At 35.2% G+C, this 18514-nt stretch overlaps 1 protein-coding gene across 8 annotated transcripts in view; it reads right to left on the reverse strand.

Annotated features, from left to right (window-relative positions):
* Positions 1–18514, reverse strand: part of LOC129732089 (anaphase-promoting complex subunit 7) — a 176308-nt gene that overhangs the window by 64070 nt on the left and 93724 nt on the right. The window contains exons 3-7 of one of the 8 annotated variants that reach the window (XR_008729163.1): positions 16582–16856; positions 15846–16510; positions 12700–12734; positions 8679–12231; positions 7444–8415 (exon numbers count right to left, since the gene is read on the reverse strand). Coding sequence is in view for 1 of the 8 variants with exons in the window: in XM_055692601.1 (XP_055548576.1) it covers positions 16273–16510; positions 16582–16856 (513 nt within the window). In the remaining 7 variants the exon portion in view is untranslated. Of the gene's footprint in view, positions 1–7443; positions 16511–16581; positions 16857–18514 lie in introns of those variants that run through there. The other 7 variants (XR_008729165.1, XR_008729164.1, XR_008729161.1 and 4 more) reach the window with 7 other exon arrangements.

Here is an 18514-nt window from a genome sequence, read left to right on the forward strand (position 1 = left end):
TACCTGAAAGTGATTTAAAATACGTTTTTAGGTTGAGTATATTCAAAATGATTTTTAATTTGTTGTTGAGTATCAAAATAAATGAAATTTGTTTAAGTAGTTTGATCATCTACGATAAATTTTTCGCTTAGAGTTATGGTAAATTGTGTACTCATCTAGAAAAATATTTAGTTGATAATAAGTGAAACCTTACTTTTAGTGATTTTCAGATATCGAATTTGTAACTTAGTTTTTTTTAAATAAATTACAAAGTTTTTGAATGTCGAACAAAATATAAACATCTTTCTTTCTTTCTTCCTTCAGTTCACGAACATCCAGGTCTTATATATTGTTTTTAAGACCAAAACGTTGATTTGTTTTACCCATCGTTGAGTATCGAAATATACTTTCAGGAAAAATAACATAAATCCCGACGCATTGCAAAATAGAACTATTATTCTAAAGAAGGAAATGCCATATAAGGCAAAGCCTGTTTGAAACAAAAAAAAAAAATCTTCGTTCGGATAAATTTGAAATATGGTTCAAAAATTTGATTACAGTTAATTGCTGACAACTCTCAAACTTTCCGTGACACTTATTAATTAGTCGTGTCAAAAAAATTTATTAATTAAAAAATTGCGAAAGCTTCGTCTTGACTTAGTGGCAATAAAAAATTATAAGTCAGAAAAAAGACTACGTGGTCTATTCGTTAACCCCCACACCCCCCCACCCCCACGTGATTTTTCGTGGTCGCTTGATAACCCCCCCGTCTCCCTATATATGACTACGTGGTTTGGGAACGACCTGTTTGAAACAAACCGAAAATTATTTTTCTTTCAACCAATCAACAGTTAGAATGGAATGTTGTAATGTAACAAACAAATAGTTTTCTCTTTACTCAATTAAGTTATTCGTAATCATCTTCGTTCTCTTATTTCTCGTTCTTTCTAACCTTTCTTTTCTTCTACCTTGTATATTCATCAAGTGCAAAGTCAGAATCACTTTTATGCTATAATCTGAACTTGTTTTTGACATTGTAAAATTTTGTGTCCCCTAAAACAAGAGTTACATTTCTCAGTTATGTGTTCAACGAGAGCGAACCATGTACTTTTTATTCATTCAATGATAAAGTATACTTTTTTGGTACCACGTTTAAAACATTTTTGATAAGGTACCTGGCAATTTTGAAACCTATGCTGACTTTGAAGTCAAAGTGTTTTGAAACAATACTAAAAATTCAGGCAATTACAATTTTTTTTTTTAAGGGGGGATTCGTTAGTAGCTTAAGTATTTATGATAAATATTAGTAAATAATGAGTATGTGTGTCCAATCACAAATGGTGACTTCTCAACACTGTTAGAAATTTGTAATTCTAATTGTTAGGATTTGTTTGCTTTCGCAATTAGGACTTATCATTCGTAGGGATTTAAACCTACTTGTCAGAAAAGGGGAAGTAAACTTACAACTAACTTAATTTCTAACTTATTGGCTATAAAGAGAGCTTATCGTAGCAATTGAGGATTGCAACGATTTTTGTCGAAAATTGTTAATAATTTTATTTGACATAGTTTCTAATGGTCCAACACCAGTAAGTCTATGTAATTCGAGTGTACCAAACCAAGGAGGAAGCTTCAAAATCATTTTCAAAATTTTATTCTGAATCCTTTGGAGCGTTTTCTTCCTTGTTGAACAGCAACTTGACCAGATCGGTACAGCATAAAACATTGCTGGTCTAAAAATTTGTTTGTAAATCAAAAGTTTGTTCTTTAAACAAAGTTTAGAATTCCTGTTAATGAGAGGATATAAACATCTCGTATATTTGATGCACTTGGCTTGTATACTCTCAATGTGCTCTTTGAAAATAAGTTTTTTATCATAAATTAGTCCCAAGTACTTAACCTTGTCGGACCAACTTAAAATAACCCCATTCATCTTGACAACGTGATTATTGTTTGGCTTGAGGAAAGAAGCCCTAGGCTTATGCGGAAAAACTATCATTTGAGTTTTGGAAGCATTGGGAGAGATTTTCCACTTTTGCAAGTAGGAAGAAAAAATATCTAAACTTTTCTGCAATCGACTGCATATGACACGAAGGCTTTTTCCTTTTACGGAAATGCTTGTGTCATCGCAGAACAATGACTTTGTGCATCCTGGAGGCAAATCAGGAAGATCTGAAGTGAATATGTTGTACAGGACTGGACCCAAGACTGAACCTTGAGGTACACCTGCTCTGACAGGAAATCTATCAGATTTTGAATTCTGATAGACAACCTGCAGAGTTCGATCAGTAAGATAATTTTTTAAAATTTTGATTAGGAAAATTGGAAAATTAAAAGTTTGCAATTTCGCAATCAAACCTTTATGCCAAACACTGTCGAATGCTTTTTCTATGTCTAAAAGAGCAGCTCCAGTGGAATAACCTTCAGATTTGTTAGCTCGTATCATATTAGTAACTCTGAGCAATTGATGAGTAGTGGAATGCCCATGGCGAAATCCAAACTGTTCATCTGCAAAAATTGAATTTTCGTTGATGTGTGACATCATTCGGTTAAGAATAATTCTCTCAAACAGTTTACTTATTGAAGAAAGCATAACTCGATAACTTGAAACTTCAGCTGGGTTCTTATCCGGTTTTAAAATGGGAGTAATTTTTGCATTTTTCCATAATTTGGGAAAATATGCAATTTTGAAGCAGCAATTGAAAATTTTCACTAAAAATTCCATTGTGCTCTCAGGGAGATGTTTGATTAGTATATTAAAGATTCCATCGTCACCAGGTGCTTTCATATTTTTGAAATTTTTAATAATTGATTCAATCTCATTCAAGTTAGTTTCAATTATTTCTGCAGGTAAAAAATTCTGGGAAGAAATTAAATCAAATTGACGTGTGACTTCATTTTCAATTGGACTCACAAAATTCAAATTTGAGTTATGAACATTCTCAAACTGCTGAGCAAGTCTTTGAGCCTTTTGTTCATTGGATACAAGATAACGTTCACCATCTTTTAAAACTGGAATAGGCTTTGAAGGTTTCTTAAGAATCTTCGACAGCTTCCAAAATGGTTTTGAATATGGTTTCAGTTTTTCAACTTTAGTCTCAAAATTTTGATTTCTCAGAAGAGTAAATCTATGTTTAATCTCTTTCTGTAATTCTTTATAAATAGTTTTAAAAACAGGGTCACGAGAACGTTGATATTGACGTCTGCGGACATTTTTCAAACGAATTAGAAGTTGAAGATTTTCGTCAATTATTGGTGAATCAAATTTCATTTGAGCCTTTGGAACAGAATAATTCCTGGCATCAACAATTGCACATTTTAATGCTTCCAAAGCGGAATCAATATTCACTTCGTTTTGCAAATCAAGCTCATTATTGAAATTTCTCTCAATATGAGTTTTGTATCTTTCCCAATTAGCCTTGTTATAATTAAAAACAGAGCTCATAGGGTTTAAAACTGATTCATGTGATAAAGAAAAAGTTATTGGAAGATGGTCAGAATCAAAGTCAGCATGTGTGATCAAATCACTACATACATGACTTTGATCTGTTAGCACCAAATCAATTGTTGAAGGGTTTCTTACAGAAGAAAAGCATGTAGGACTATTCGGAGACAAAATAGAATAGTATCCTGAAGAACAATCATTGAATAAAATTTTGCCATTGGAATTACTTTGAGAATTATTCCATGAACGATGTTTAGCGTTAAAATCGCCGATTGTGAAAAATTTCGAACGATTTCTAGTGAGTTTTTGTAAATCACCTTTAAAATAATTTTTGAGCTCGCGTGTGCATTGAAATGGTAAATATGCTGCGGCAATAAATATAATCCCAAGTTCAGTTTGAACTTCAACTCCCAAAGTTTCAATAACTTTCGTCTCAAGATGGGGAAGAGCACGATGTTTGATTCGGCGATGAATAACAATTGCAACTCCACCGCCGGAACCCTGAATCCTATCATATCTATGAACCACGTAATTGGGATCATATTTTAATTTTATGTTAGGTTTCAAAAATGTTTCAGTAATAATTGCAATATGCACATTATTTACTGTTAAAAAGTTAAAAAGCTCATTCTCATTGGCCTTCAATGAGCGAGCATTCCAATTTAATATTTTAATTGTTTTATTTAAAATCATTGCTAAATTTTAAATTAGAAACAATTTTAATAGTAAAATTTGTGCCTATTTGAATGGCTTCAAACATTGATTTTGCCTGCAACATGGCGTTCATAAGATCGAACATTGCCTGTTGCAAAAAAGAAAGTTTACCTGCCGTAATAGGCCCCAGGCAGTTGACATTAGAAAAAATATTTTCGGCATCAATATTAGCTGGAGTGATAGGTGTACAATTATTTTCTAGCGTGTTTTGCTTACCCATATTAACGGTCATTTTCGAACTACCAACACTAGGCGGTATAATGTTCGAACTACCTGTAACCTGTGCATAAGTTAAACGGGTATGCAAAGGAGTAGTTTACTATGCGTCACTGGTACGCTTGGATAATTTTGTTTTGAAGTTGGTTTTAATTGAGAAGCTGAATTTTGTTTACCTTGCCTTGCCTTAACAATTGCTAAACGGACTGGGCATTGATAAAAATTTGACATATGGTTGCCGTTACAATTCGCACAGCGAAAATTTTTACTCTCTTTCACAGGACATGTGTCCTTTTTGTGAGAAGAGTCTCCACAATTAAGACATTTTTGGTCCATGTTACAGAATTGGAACCATGGCCATAACGTTGGAAAGTACGGCATGGGGTGATATGCTTTTCACCTTCACCATACTTCCTATAAATTTCCCACTTTACACGCACATTATACAAAGCATGTGCTTTTTCAAAAAATTTTAAGTTGTTAACCTCATTGCGGTTAAAATGAATTAAATAATTAACAAGGGAAATTCCAGCTCTCTGACTGTTTTCGCCTCGTGATTTTTGTTTCATTAGAAATACTTGAGTAGGGGCTATGCCAAGTAATTCTGTTAAAGTAAGTTTGATCTCATCAACGGTTTGATCGTTGGTGAGACCTTTCAAGACAACCTTGAACGGCTTGGCGTTCTTGGTGTCGTATGTAAAAAATTTGTACATCTTGTCAGTTAAATACTGAACAAGACGATCACGACCCTTTACTGAGTCGGCTAATAAGCGGCATTCACCTCTACGGCCAATCTGATAGGTAACTTTAACGTCAGAAACAAACGTTAAAAGTTCCTTTTTCAATATATTAAATTCAGAAGAAATAGGTACCACAATAGGTGGAACTTTCTCCTTTTTTAAAGATTTTATATTTTGTATAGTTTCAATATTAATAACTTCCATTTCACCAGCGTCTTGCTCAGGCAAAATATCAAAAGGATTGTCACTACAGACACTCGATGTGTCAGAAAGAGATGCCTCTCTTTTCCTCCCCGCAGCGATGCGAGGTTTCTTTTTCCGTCCAGCCATTTCAGGTGATACGAAAATAGTTAAAACAAATGTTAAATTCAAAAGTAGGTAGTCTTGAGAAAGACTGATGGGAAATAACTTTCAGGTAGTCTTTAAAAAACACACTGACAAAACACAAACTTTGAAGCTATAGGCAGTCAAAGACCAGTCCACAAGCAACCGAAAAAACGTCTGATCTGTAGGACAGTTCAAGACGCACTGCAGGCAATTACAACTTTTTCTGCTTGACACATCGATCACTAAGTCTGCACACTATAAGGCATGATATCCCGTCAGCCTAGTGATAGCAATGAACTATCTGAAAAGTACATTTAAATACACTACGGTGTGCGAAGAGGAGTCCTCTAACACAGAGAAATCCGAAAAAACGCTTGAAAATTTTTACAAGCCAAGTAGCTTAGAACATTTGGCCTGTAAGATAGAGCTTCAGAGCTTTAGTTTTGACAGAAATTGCTATGACCTCCTAAACGAAAGACTAAAAGTGACCTCTTTAACCTTGTGGGCTGCAAATATGACCACATTTTGATGTACGTAAAAGATGCGTAAAATTTATTCCTACAAACAAATTACTAGATACCTTGTAGCGCATTTGGACGGCTTCATATTCCTCGAATATGACTTCAGTGATGACATGAATTTTATGTTCTGCGTGAATGAAAAATACCTCCCGCATGATGTTACGGTTTTGTCTTTAAAAACAAAAATTACCGGCTGAGAGTTTATTCTTCTATGTCTGACTTAGTATACCAGATATCTGTTGAGATATATTCAATTTAATTTATAGTCGCAATGAGCACAAACCAAAATAATGTAATAATGTGCATCGGAAATTTGGTCCGGAATTTCGCGAAATTTCGTAATCGTCGAAATTGGAAGGTTAATTTCGCGAAATTTTAGGCGGAGTTTAGCGAAATTATACGAAATCATTCGAAATCTCGCACAGCTTTAGACGTACCTATAGTGCTCGTTTGTCCCCAGCCGTCTGAGAAGTAATCGCACTTTTGCTTCATCGTTGATCCTCTCAGCGTCTTTCGCAAAAAGATCCTGGTATCTGGCATACCATGTAGTGGAGGTAATTTGGTTTTCTGGATCGTATTGAAACTCCCGGATATTTCCGGCCAACGACGCCTCCGTCCACTCAAACGACTATTTCTTGCCTTGGATCATAGTGTGCTAGGACAAGCTCCTGCGACAGAATTTCCTTGAATTTGTTGAACGCCTACTGACATTCATGCGTCCATACGAACGCCGTTGTGTTTTTCAGGAGCTCATCTAGCGGAAACCTGAGAGCTCGCATGTTGGGAACATATTTCCCGTAGTAATTAATGGCTCCCACGAAGGAGCGTACTCCCGTGATGTCCTTCAGCGGCGGTACCCAATCCGCACAAGAGTCACAAATAAAATAAGGCTTTGGTCTCAATATTGTCCCCCAAACGTTTTAGAAAAAAATGGGGCAACAGTTTTTGTAATTGAGTAACTATTACTTTTTATAAAAAAAACTTTTGCGAATTTTCTCACAAGAGTCACTAAAGTTCCATTAAAAAAAAAACTTTTCTGATTGTTGTCTCTGTGATAATTGAAATAGAATTTACAAGTTTTTCTCTAAAGAATCACAGACCAAATTACTTTACTTTGGAAGCAAGGGTATTTTTATCATTAAGTAGTCACGGTGATAATTTGAAGAACAAAAGGCATTTTATCCAGGGAAATAGTTTTCCCAGATAGCCACTGTGACTTTCGAGAGGAAATATACAACAACAGTTTTGTTTGAAAGAAGGTGTGACCTTTTGAAAAACTTATAAGTTATTAGCATTGTCACAGTGATTTTGGTAATGATCTCTTTTGGTATCAGGAAAAGTAAGCATCAAGCTTCGACCGACAAATATCACTGTTTGATCACCGTGACTTTTGTCAGGAAATATATGTCAAATGTTGTTTAAGAATATGTGAACCTTTTGAAAAAAATATATTGTAGTTTCAATAGAGGACTGTAATTTTCACCGAAAGAAAACGCAACTGTTAACGTTTACTTCTAACTTATATTTCGCGATTCGTCTTTCACAAAGGATAAACAATGAATCACTGAATGAATGATGCGCGACGCACCCCTGTATTTATAGCACATTCTTACATTCTTATGTCGTTTTCCTTTTCGCAACTCAGTTACCAGAAAAACGTAGAACGTGTAGCAACTAACTTTTAGAAAAGTGTAGAATATTCGAACATCCTCCCACCGTTGAAATCAACATATTTCAACTATCAATCTCGTCGTCCAATGGAAGCAAGCATATATTTTCAATAGCCCGCTTAATGGTCGAATCCTTGGTCCGTATTGTTACAACACGAACATGGCCGTCTTTTCTAGGATGTAGGTCGGTTATTTTCGTCAGACTCCATTGTAATGGAGGAAGATTATCATCAACCACCAGCACCAGTGCTCCAATCTTGAATTTTGTAATCTTGTAATCTCGGTGTCGCTGCTGAAGCTCTTGTAGAAAATCGTTCGACCAGACACGCCAAAATTTCTGTTTCAAATCCTGAAAAATTTGCCAGCGAGTAAGCCTGCCATATTTTACACTCCCGTGTGAAGGCTCCGCAATCGATTGAAATTCTCTACCAATCATGAAGTGTCCTGGTGTAATAGCAGCAAAATCATTCGGATCATCTGATAATGGAGTCAACGGTCTTGAATTTAATATAGCTTCAATCTGACAAAGCACAGTATTAAATTTTTCGTACGATAGTTTGTGTTCTGCTAATATGGGTCGCAAATGAAATTTGACTGATTTCACACCTGCTTCCCAGTTTATTCCTCTCTGCACACAAAACTCATTCAATCGCTTCTGGTGTACTTCTGATTCAAATAGGTCTGCCAATTTTTTGAGCTCGTTATTAGCACCCACAAAATTTGTAGCATTGCCAGATGTGAAACTCCCGGATATTTCCGGCCAACGAGTCCAGAATCACCTCCTAGTTGAGAGGAACGGTCACCTGGATTCAATGGAATATAGAAAGGTAAGGAGATGGTTTGAGTCTCGGGTTTAAAGGGCTTCTTTTTTGTTAACAGTGATGACGTAGAAATCAAAATACAATGCCCAAAAATCAATGTTCGGTACATTTTTTTCAAAAAATTTTGACAGTTTGCGGCAGAAAATTTCTACCTGCGTCGTTAAACAATGCGGAACACAATTCCGAATGACTTTTTCTTGTTTTTGGAGATCTACGTCACGACCCCAACACGTGCTTCTGTTTACCTGTTTTTCGTTACAAATACAGACAAATGTCTTCTTCTTCCTGACCTTTGTATACCTCATTGACCTGGATTGCCGATGAGGCATTGCGGAACAGTTTCCTGCTGCTGCATGAACTCGTGTTGCTGCTGCTGAAGGAGTTGATTGGTGACGGCCTGTAGTTGGACCTGTTGCAAAATTAGCGTGATGATAGCATCCGTTCGTTGCTCTTGGGTCTGCTGCTGCATTCCGGGATGTTGCTGTTGCACGAACGGTGGCTGCTGCTGCCAATTGTTCTGACCGGGGGGATTTTTCGCTTTTTGAGCGGCGCACATAGGAGTATTTGAACCAAAAAGCTGGCCAGAAGTCCAATTCGCTCTATTTTGGTAGTAATTGGATCTATTTACATCAAAAACGTGTTATTTTCGTATAATCAACCAATAAAACTAGAGAAAGTACAAAACAAGGTGACATCCATTAAGTACGTCACGCAAATTTAGATCAAAATTCATTTTCACGTTTTGTCACACATTATTGACACATTATTGATCTATGACAAAGTATCAACAATTTCCAAATAAATCTTCATTTATCAAAATGTCAACGTTTTAAATATTGCAAAACATTCTCCTTATGTTGTACATTATGTCCCGTGAGAGAAAAAAAACTATTCGATAAAATTTTCCAATTTTACATGCCACCCGAACAATAGCACGTATTTTTCAAACTGATCAATTACCTGTGGAATAACTCTGGAATATAACCGTTTGGTGTATGTGATTAGGCACCGATGGGTTCTGGGATAGCATAAGGGTATGTTTCAACTGAAATCAATAAATTTCAATTTTTCTACTTCTTTGCATGCCCGTTTAACGTATGCACAGGCAACAGGTAGTTCGAACATTATTTTGCCTAATGTAGGTAGTTCGAAAATGACCGTTAATGGGGGGTAAACAGAATACGGAGATAAAAATACATTGATTACCCCAGCTAATATTGCTACCGAAAATATTTTTTCTAATGTCAACTGCCCAAAGCCTTTTACGCCAGGTAAACTTTCTGTTCTGCAACAGGCAATATTCGATCTTATGAACGCCATGTTGCAGGCAAATTCCATGTTTGAAGCTACACTTACACCTAAAATTGTTTCTAATTCAAAATTTAACGATGATTGTGAATAAATCAATCAAAATTTTAAATTGGAATGCTCGCTCATTGAAAGCCAATGAGAATGAGCTTTTTAATTTTTTTTACCAGTTCACATTGCAAATATTACTGAAACATTTTTGATGTCTAACATTAAATTAAAATATGATCCCAATTACGTGGTTCATAGATATGATAGGATTCAGGGTTTCGGCGGTGGAGTTACAAATGTAAGCCATCATCGAATCAAACATCGTGCTCTTTCCCATCTTAAGTTATTGAAACATTGAGAATTGAAGTTCAAACTGAACTTGGGATTCTATTTATTGTTGCAGTATATTCACCTTTCCAATGCACACGCGAGCACAAAAATTATTTTAAAGGGTATTTACAAAAACTCACCAGAAATCGTTCGAAAATTTTCATAATTTTTTCATTCATCATCATGGAATAATTCTCAAAGTAATTCCAATGGCAAAATTTTATTCAATGATTGTTCCTCAGGATACTATTCTATTTTGTCTCCGAATAGTCCTACATGTTTTTCTTCTGTAAGAAATCCATCTACAATTGATTTGGTGCTAACAGATCAAAGTCATGTATGTAGTGAAATGATCACACATGCTGACTTTGATTCTGACCATCTTCCAATAACTTTTTCTTTATCACATGAATCAGTTTTAAACCCTATGAGCTCTGTTTTTTATTATAACAAGGCTAATTGGGAAAGATAAAAACCCATATTGAGAGAAATTTCAGTAATGAGCTTGATTTGCAAAACGAAGCGAATATTGATTCCGCTTTGGAAGCATTAAAATGGGCAATTGTTGATGCCAGAAATTATTCTGTTCCAAAGGCTCAAGTGAAATTTGATTCACCAATAATTGACGAAAATCTTCAATTTCTAATTCGTTTGAAAAATGTCCGCAGACGTCAATATCAACGTTCTTGTGACCCTGTTTTTAAAATTATTTATAAAGATTTACAGAAAGAAATTAAACATAGATTTACTCTTCTGAGAAATCAAAATTTTGAGACTTAAGTTGAAAAATTGAAACCATATTCAAAACCCTTTTGGAAGCTGTCGAAGATTCTTAAGAAACCTTCAAAGCCTATTAATTCCAGTTTTAAAAGATGGTGAACGTTTCCTTGTATCCTTGCATATGAATAAAAGGCTCAAAAACCTGATTAGCAGTTCGAGAGTGTTCATAATTCGAATTCGAATTTTGTGAGTCCAATTGAAAATTACAGTTACACGTCAATTTGATATTTCAAAAATATGAAAGCACCTGGTGACGATAGAATCTTTAACATATTAATCAAAGATCTACCTGATAGTACAATAGAATTTTTAGTAAAAATGTTCAATTGCTGTTTCAAAATTGCATTCTTTCCCAAATTATGGAAAAATGCAAAAAATACTCCAATTTTAAAGACGGATAAGAATCCAGCTGAGGTTTCGAGTTATCGACCAATCAGTTTGCTTTCTTCAATGAGTTAACTGTTTGAGAAAGTTATTCTTAACAGGATGATGTCACACATCAACGAAAATTCAATTTTTGCAGATGAACAGTTTGGAATTCGCCAAGGGCATTCCACTACTCATCAATCGCTCAGAGTTACTAATATGATACGAGTTAACAAATCTAAAGGTATTTCACTGAAGCATTCGACAGTGTTTGGCATGAAGGTTTGATTGCTAAATTGCAAACTTTTAATTTTCCACTTTTCCTAATCAAATTTTTAAAATATAAAAATAATTATTTAAAGAGCTAATTTTTTACTAAATATTTATTTTTTCATGAAAAAATATTATCTAAACATCCAACTAATTGGTATATATGTATTTTATTTTTTGTTCTCGCTTATTTTCCGTCGGTCTAGTTCCGCCACTGTTGTGGCCAATCACCGACGCCCAGGGAGGCGACTCCACACCCAGGACCCTAACTCACGACCCGTTTAATAACGGACCGGCGCCAACGGCTTTACTTTCTCATGCGATGGAAGGCGTGATCCCAGAGATTTTTCGCCTCAGAAAATCTCCCGGTGTCGGCTAGGATTGAATCTAGACCAGTTGGGTTGGTTGTGAGTGGATCACGCCACCTCACAACCATCGACACCTATGTCGGCGGTGGGATTCGAACCCAGGCGTCGAGCGTGGTTGGCGGAGACGTTACCAACCACACTAGGCCCCCGCTCTGGTATATATGTAGTTTGATGGAATATTTTCTATATTAACGGCAATTTGAATAGGATGATGATAAATGAGATGTGATATATCTACTATATAAAAATGGAATTCCGTAACGCTTGATCTTATTGATATTATTCCCTCCGTCTCTGTGGTGTACAGTAATCATCATCATTTGAAATCGTTCTGAATCACAAAAATAGGCGGTGACATAAAGGTTTTTTAACCGGAAAATGTTCGCTGATGTTCAGGAAAGACATTCAAGGAAAAATAATTAGTATCTGATTACTAAACCTTGAGATATTATTCACAAAACTACGTAAAACATGCAAAATTATGACTTTTCAAGCTGAATTTGCCTCTAAATCAAAATTCAAAGCGATGACATGTGATTCTTTTTTCATGAAAATGTTTGTTAATGTTCAGGAATGACATTTGAGGAAAAATAATTAGTATCTGATTACTATAATTTGAGATATTATTCACAAAACTACGTAAAACATGCAAAATTATGACTTTTCAAGCTGAATTTGCCTCTAAATCAAAATTCAAAGCGATGACATGTGATTCTTTTTTCATTAAAATGTTTGTTATGTTCAGGAAAGACATTCGAGAAAAAATAATTGTTATCTGATTACTAAAACTTGAGATATTATTCACAAAACTACGTGAAACATGCAAAATTGTGACTTTTTATACTGAATTTACCTCTAAATCAAAATTCGAAGCGATGACATGTGATTCTTTATTCATTGAAATGTTTGTAATGTTAAGGAAAGACATTCGAGAAAAAAAATAAGTATCTGATTAATAAAACTTGAGATATTATTCACCAAATTACGTAAAACATGCAAAATTGTGACTTTTTGTGCTAAATTTACCTCTAAACCAAAATTCAAAGCGATGACATGAGATCCTTTTTTCATTGAAATGTTTGTTAATGTTCAGGAAACGACATTCGAGGAAAAATAATTAATAGCTAATTACTAAAACTTGGAATATTATTCACAAAACTACGTAAGACATGCAAAATTATGACTTTTTATACTCAATTCGTCTCCGAAACTCAAAGAGAAGACATATAATTTTTTTTCATTAAAAAGTTCGTTGATGTTCAAGAAAAACATTCGAGTAAAAATAACAGGTATTTGATTACTACCATTCGAGATAATAATCACAAAACTACGTGAAACATGCGAAATCATGACTTTTCATACTGAATTTGCTTCTAAATCAAAATTCGAATCTATGATCTGTGATTTTTTAAAAATGAAATTAAGGGAAAATAATAAGTACCTGATCATTTGAAATTAATAATTTTAATAAATCTACGTGAAAAATGCAAAACCAAGATTTTTAGGCTTAATTTGTCTCTAAATCATAATTCAAAGCGATGACATGTGTTTTTTTTTTCAATGAAATGATTGTTAATGTTCAGGAATGAAATTTGAGAAGAAATGTTAGGTATCTGATTACTGAAAATGTAGATATCATTCACAAAACTAAGTAAAACGTGCAAAATCATGAATATTTAATTAATTAATTTAATTTGTCTGCAATTCAAAATTCAAAGCTATGATATGTGATTGTTTTCCAATAAAATGTTAGTTAATGTTCAGGAAAGACATTTGAGAAAAAATAACACGTCTCTTATTGCTAAAAGCTGACATATTACTCAAAAAACTACGTATGTTCGAAGCATTTTTGAAGATGATTTTCTGCATACAAAGAAACACCTTAAAATACTCTCTGTGATTTTTGTTTTTGAAAAACATATAATACATGCAAAACTTTGACTTTTTAGGCATAAGCTCAAGTCGCATCTAAATCAAAATTCAAACGATGACATGTGATTTTTCTTTCAATAAAATGTTCGTTGTTTCTTTAATATTTCCAAGTATTTTTTTGTAGAAAATCCATGTTTTGAATCAGTGCGAGTCGAGCATAGAAAATTTATATTTTTGATATATTCGTAGATTTGTGAATAGTAACACATTACGGGGTTCGATTTACTTTTTTTCCTTTACCCAAACTAGATCTTGGAACATTTAGCTGGAGGAAAGGTCCCATTTCATTGGTTTGAACATAGATTGAGAGGCGACTTAAGCATTGAAAGTCATTTTTGAAGTAGAATACTTCTCTCAGGAAGTTCGGCTACAAAGGGATGTGAAATGAAAATCTAAAACCGAAAAAAGTGAAAAATATGTCCAATTTCAAATGCTAATAAATCGGTTAGTATTCGATGGATTTCCTTCGTTCTGGCAGCAATAGCTTGGAAAATCTTCTAAGATTCTTCCCAAATGAAGAGAATTGTAATTTTATTATTCAAACTATTGTACTATTGAAAATAGTCAAGCCTTGTCTAAACGAAAAATTCGACCTCTGGTTGGTCGTTATATGATTGCTTCCCAAGCACGGTCGACAGAATCATATACCTTGCAATTGAAAATATGCTATTTGGCCTATATAAAAGCCTATTTTAGCCGAAGCCGCTCATAATAGTTCTAGACAGCGACAACAGCAGTCATCCCTTAGCAGCAGCAGTAGCAGAGCAGTGGATATCAGCGTTAGCGGATAGCGACCACAGCACAGCTGTGGAGTAGCAATGGATAGCGCACTAGTTACAGCGGATCTCAGCATCGATAGCAGCTGGACCAGCTGATGCAGGGACAGCGGATACCAATGGCAGCGTATAGCGGCCACAACTGTGGCATGGCTACGAATAGCGTAGCAGTTGCAGCGGGTATATCTGACCATGAAGCATTTATGCAATAATTGAATGAAAATTGCGATTGCAGCAATCGGCCTTTTTCGAGGCTACTAAATGTTTTTGGAAGAGCATAGTGAATGGTTATTGATAAACTGCAACTGAGGTTTGATGCTGCTGCAAATGCACAACAATGTGATGTTTATTACGATTTGTTGATACTGTGCATAACAAGCGGTATATACGAAACAAATCCGATTTCAAACAGAAAAGTTCGGTACGTTCTGCTCACGATGCTGAGTCTGTTTTAGAAAATTCACAACACTTCATTAACAAGGATGTAGCGCCTTGAAGAAGACGGTTATGGTTAGACATCACAGCAGAATTTCGACCTTTATACTCATGTCTACCATCGGCAATATCAAACACGCAACAATTTACTTCCATGCGACACGGGAACGGGAACATTTTCTTCTTCCAAGCCGCACAAAACGACACAATACATATTATAGCTTAATGAATTGCCTTAATGAGAGCTCTATCGGTCCGGCTCGAAATAATGTCCACAAGAAATCGTTTTTGTATATCTGTGTTGCGAAACTGAGAAAATCTGTAGGAACTGAAAATAAACTGAAATGAATGAGATGTATTTTTCGTACATGAGTATTACGCCATAGGAAATAAAATTTTTCGAACGTTGTAGAATGGTATAACTGGAAACAATTTAGCCACACCTATTTTTCCAGTTATATCATGCAACTGAAGTTTGATGCTGCTGCAAATGCACAGCAGTGTGATGTTTATTACGATTTGTTGATACTGTGCTTAACAAGCGGTATATACGAAACAAATCCGATTTCGAAATGACTGACACGCAAGCAGCCAAGTTATATTTCTTGTAAAAGTATTCTACTTCAACCTTGCGGTCGTGGCTTAGCACACAACCCTCCTGTGATTTTTATTTTCTACATAGTTTTGTGGATTAAAGCACAATTGTTAGTTATCAGAAAACTTTCACTTCTTCTCAGACGTGTTCCTTGGACACCAACAAACATTTTCGTTTTTAAAAAAATCACAAGCACCTCTTTAGATTTCATTATAGAGGAGAAATAAGCATGAATGGTCATACTCAATTCTTCTTACTTACTCGAATTTCCTAAACAGAGCTTTTACTGTAAACGATTGTCAAATAGCCCGAATATCACCCAGTATAGGTATATTCGAAACTGGGACGACTCCACACATTTTCCAAAACGGCGGCTTCCGGCTTCAGAAAAATGACCTAAAGTGGTATTTGGCCAACTATTTCAATAATTCCGAAAGTGGAACTCCATACGTCGTTTGGAAATCCGATATGGCGACTTCCAGTTTATGTGTGTTCTGTTCTCAAAATATTGAAGTATTCAAACTGATGATGAACGCATAAGATGTGAAATATTTTTTAAGTAAGTTGTGCTAAAGCAGTAATGAATTATAAAAAATGATTCTTAAATTTAAAACCTTTGATCCCGAGCATCGCCGGGAACGTTCAACTAGTTAACACATAAATTAGATACAAGTTTTTAAAACATGTTCTATTGATTAATTTCAATCTCAACGTCAGACCACATGATATCACTTTCGGATTCTACATCGTTCTGAACGTTTTGATCATCTTCTATTATTTCCAACGGATTATCTGGAACGTCGCTGCCATCGTCGATTATAGTTGAGTTTAGATATGATGAGTTTATGCATCCACTGGACCCCGTAGTATTTACTTGTCCCATTGCGAGCAGTCCTGCCATAGCTTTCCGGTTGTTTGGGTCCAGACTTAAAGTTATAAAAATAGTTATTATTTCAATTGCTAAAATCATAATATTGAATATATAAATTTGTTTTACTTTAACGCTATAGTATAATTGTCCAGAGCTCCAGAATGATCTTTGTTGGTGTTGAGTAGATCTCCTAACATTACATGCAATTTGGAACTTTGTGTCAGCATTGCATGCTTTTTCAATAATTGGGCACAGCTCATAACATCATTTTCTTGTCGATATATCTCAGCTAGAAGGTATATTGCAGGTAAATGATGTTCATTCAAGTCTAATGCTTTCAGCAGAAGTGCTTTTACTTTAGGTTTTGCTGCATCATCTTTCAAATAGGAACGAGAAAGAAGCTGAAAACAATATAATTAATATAATTTAAATGTATTTATATAGTAAATTTTTTACGCGGGGGATGCGTTCTAAATGTCTAGAGAACTGTGTAAAATAAACTAAATTGTGTTGAGAAAAGAAGAAACCGTCACAAAACGTTAATACTTTGACTATATATAATAGTGGTCAGTCTAAAAGTCAAAATGCAATATTATAAATTTTCAGTATTTACACAAAAAATTATGATGTCTTTTGACTTGGGACTACATCTTTGTTTTGTATACTGGGATGCATTCTGTAAAATTAGAAATGAAACTGGAAAATGTTCCGTCAGATTTCAAACAATAATAACAGCATAACCACATGGTGGATAGCAACCAATATGTTGTTGGATTTCCTGTGATATTCTCTGTATCAATTTAAAGGAAAAAATGACAGAGTTTCCCCGTTCCAATAGGTCAAATCATGTTTGCTTCCATGAACTTAGACTAATTTGATGCAACGAAGGTAAAGCTTTTTCGAAAAGTTTGAAACAACCCTCTTTCTTGAAAAAATTCTAAACCTGATTTTAGAGCGTAATTAAACTGATGTTTCGGAAGAAAACATGCTGGTAAAAGCAACAGTATTGTACAGTACATGTTGAGTAGAGCAGCGCACAGTGTGTCCAAATCAAGAAACGGACGGCAAAACTATTTTTTCCAATCCTATGTTATCCATATCTTCTAGAAAGTTGCTTCGTTTACTGCTGTCCTTCATATGCTTTAATGGAATTAGTTATAAATTTCGCCGTATAGAGGGCGCCACACCTAACTTTTAAACGTGACTTGCTAGACGAATAGTTTCTTCTGCAAAGTTGTATAAAATATGATTACAAAACTGTTTGCTGAATACCTCAAACTTCTAGAAATTAAGATTTCAGAGCTACAAGACGTTTTCTAAAAAAACTTTTGAAAAGTAGTGTTTCATTCATATTGTGTGGTATACGCCAGTCTATAATAGAAGGCAGCGAAACAGTACACGCAGCTCCTCAGAATCGATGACACTACGGCTCTCTCTCGCTCTGGTTCGTTTTTATGAGGCTCGCATGACTGTCGGGTTATTCGGTGGCACCGTCGGCATTCATTACGCAGTTAGCTCCCGTACAGGGAAACCAGATGTGCAGATTCGTCTGCAAAACGCAGATTTTCAGAGTCTGTGCGCAGATTTTTGTTCGCAGATCGCAGAAATTTCAGATTTTCCATAGTTTCTGCAGATTTTTGTCAGAGCCTCCTTATATTTGCGCAGGTTTTTTAAAATGTGTGCAGATTTTTGCAGACTTTCGCCTGCGCGAGCGAAATTTTTTCCCATCACAGATAATTTTTTTCCCTTACAGGTAAATCCAGTGTGCGTCTGCTGCACGATGAGTGATCGACGCCAAAATGGCGAACACACATTTGGCAACCGTGACAGGTTTTTAATGCTCCATTTGGGAGTAGTGAATAAAGATAAGGATAAGGAACTAGATAAAAAGAAAATACCGGTATCCAGCCATGTCCAAAACACGTTCTGCACTGAGGGATATATTTAAAACACGAAACAGCGTGCTTAGCAATTGCCACTCAGTGTTGGTGTAAGACAGACGGCACGAAGGGCGAAACTTGAAACACTGAAGCCAGTGGCAGTGTTATAAGATCGGCAC

The sequence above is a fragment of the Wyeomyia smithii genome, chromosome 3, assembly GCF_029784165.1.
Source record: "Wyeomyia smithii strain HCP4-BCI-WySm-NY-G18 chromosome 3, ASM2978416v1, whole genome shotgun sequence".
Classification (NCBI taxonomy): domain Eukaryota; kingdom Metazoa; phylum Arthropoda; class Insecta; order Diptera; family Culicidae; genus Wyeomyia; species Wyeomyia smithii.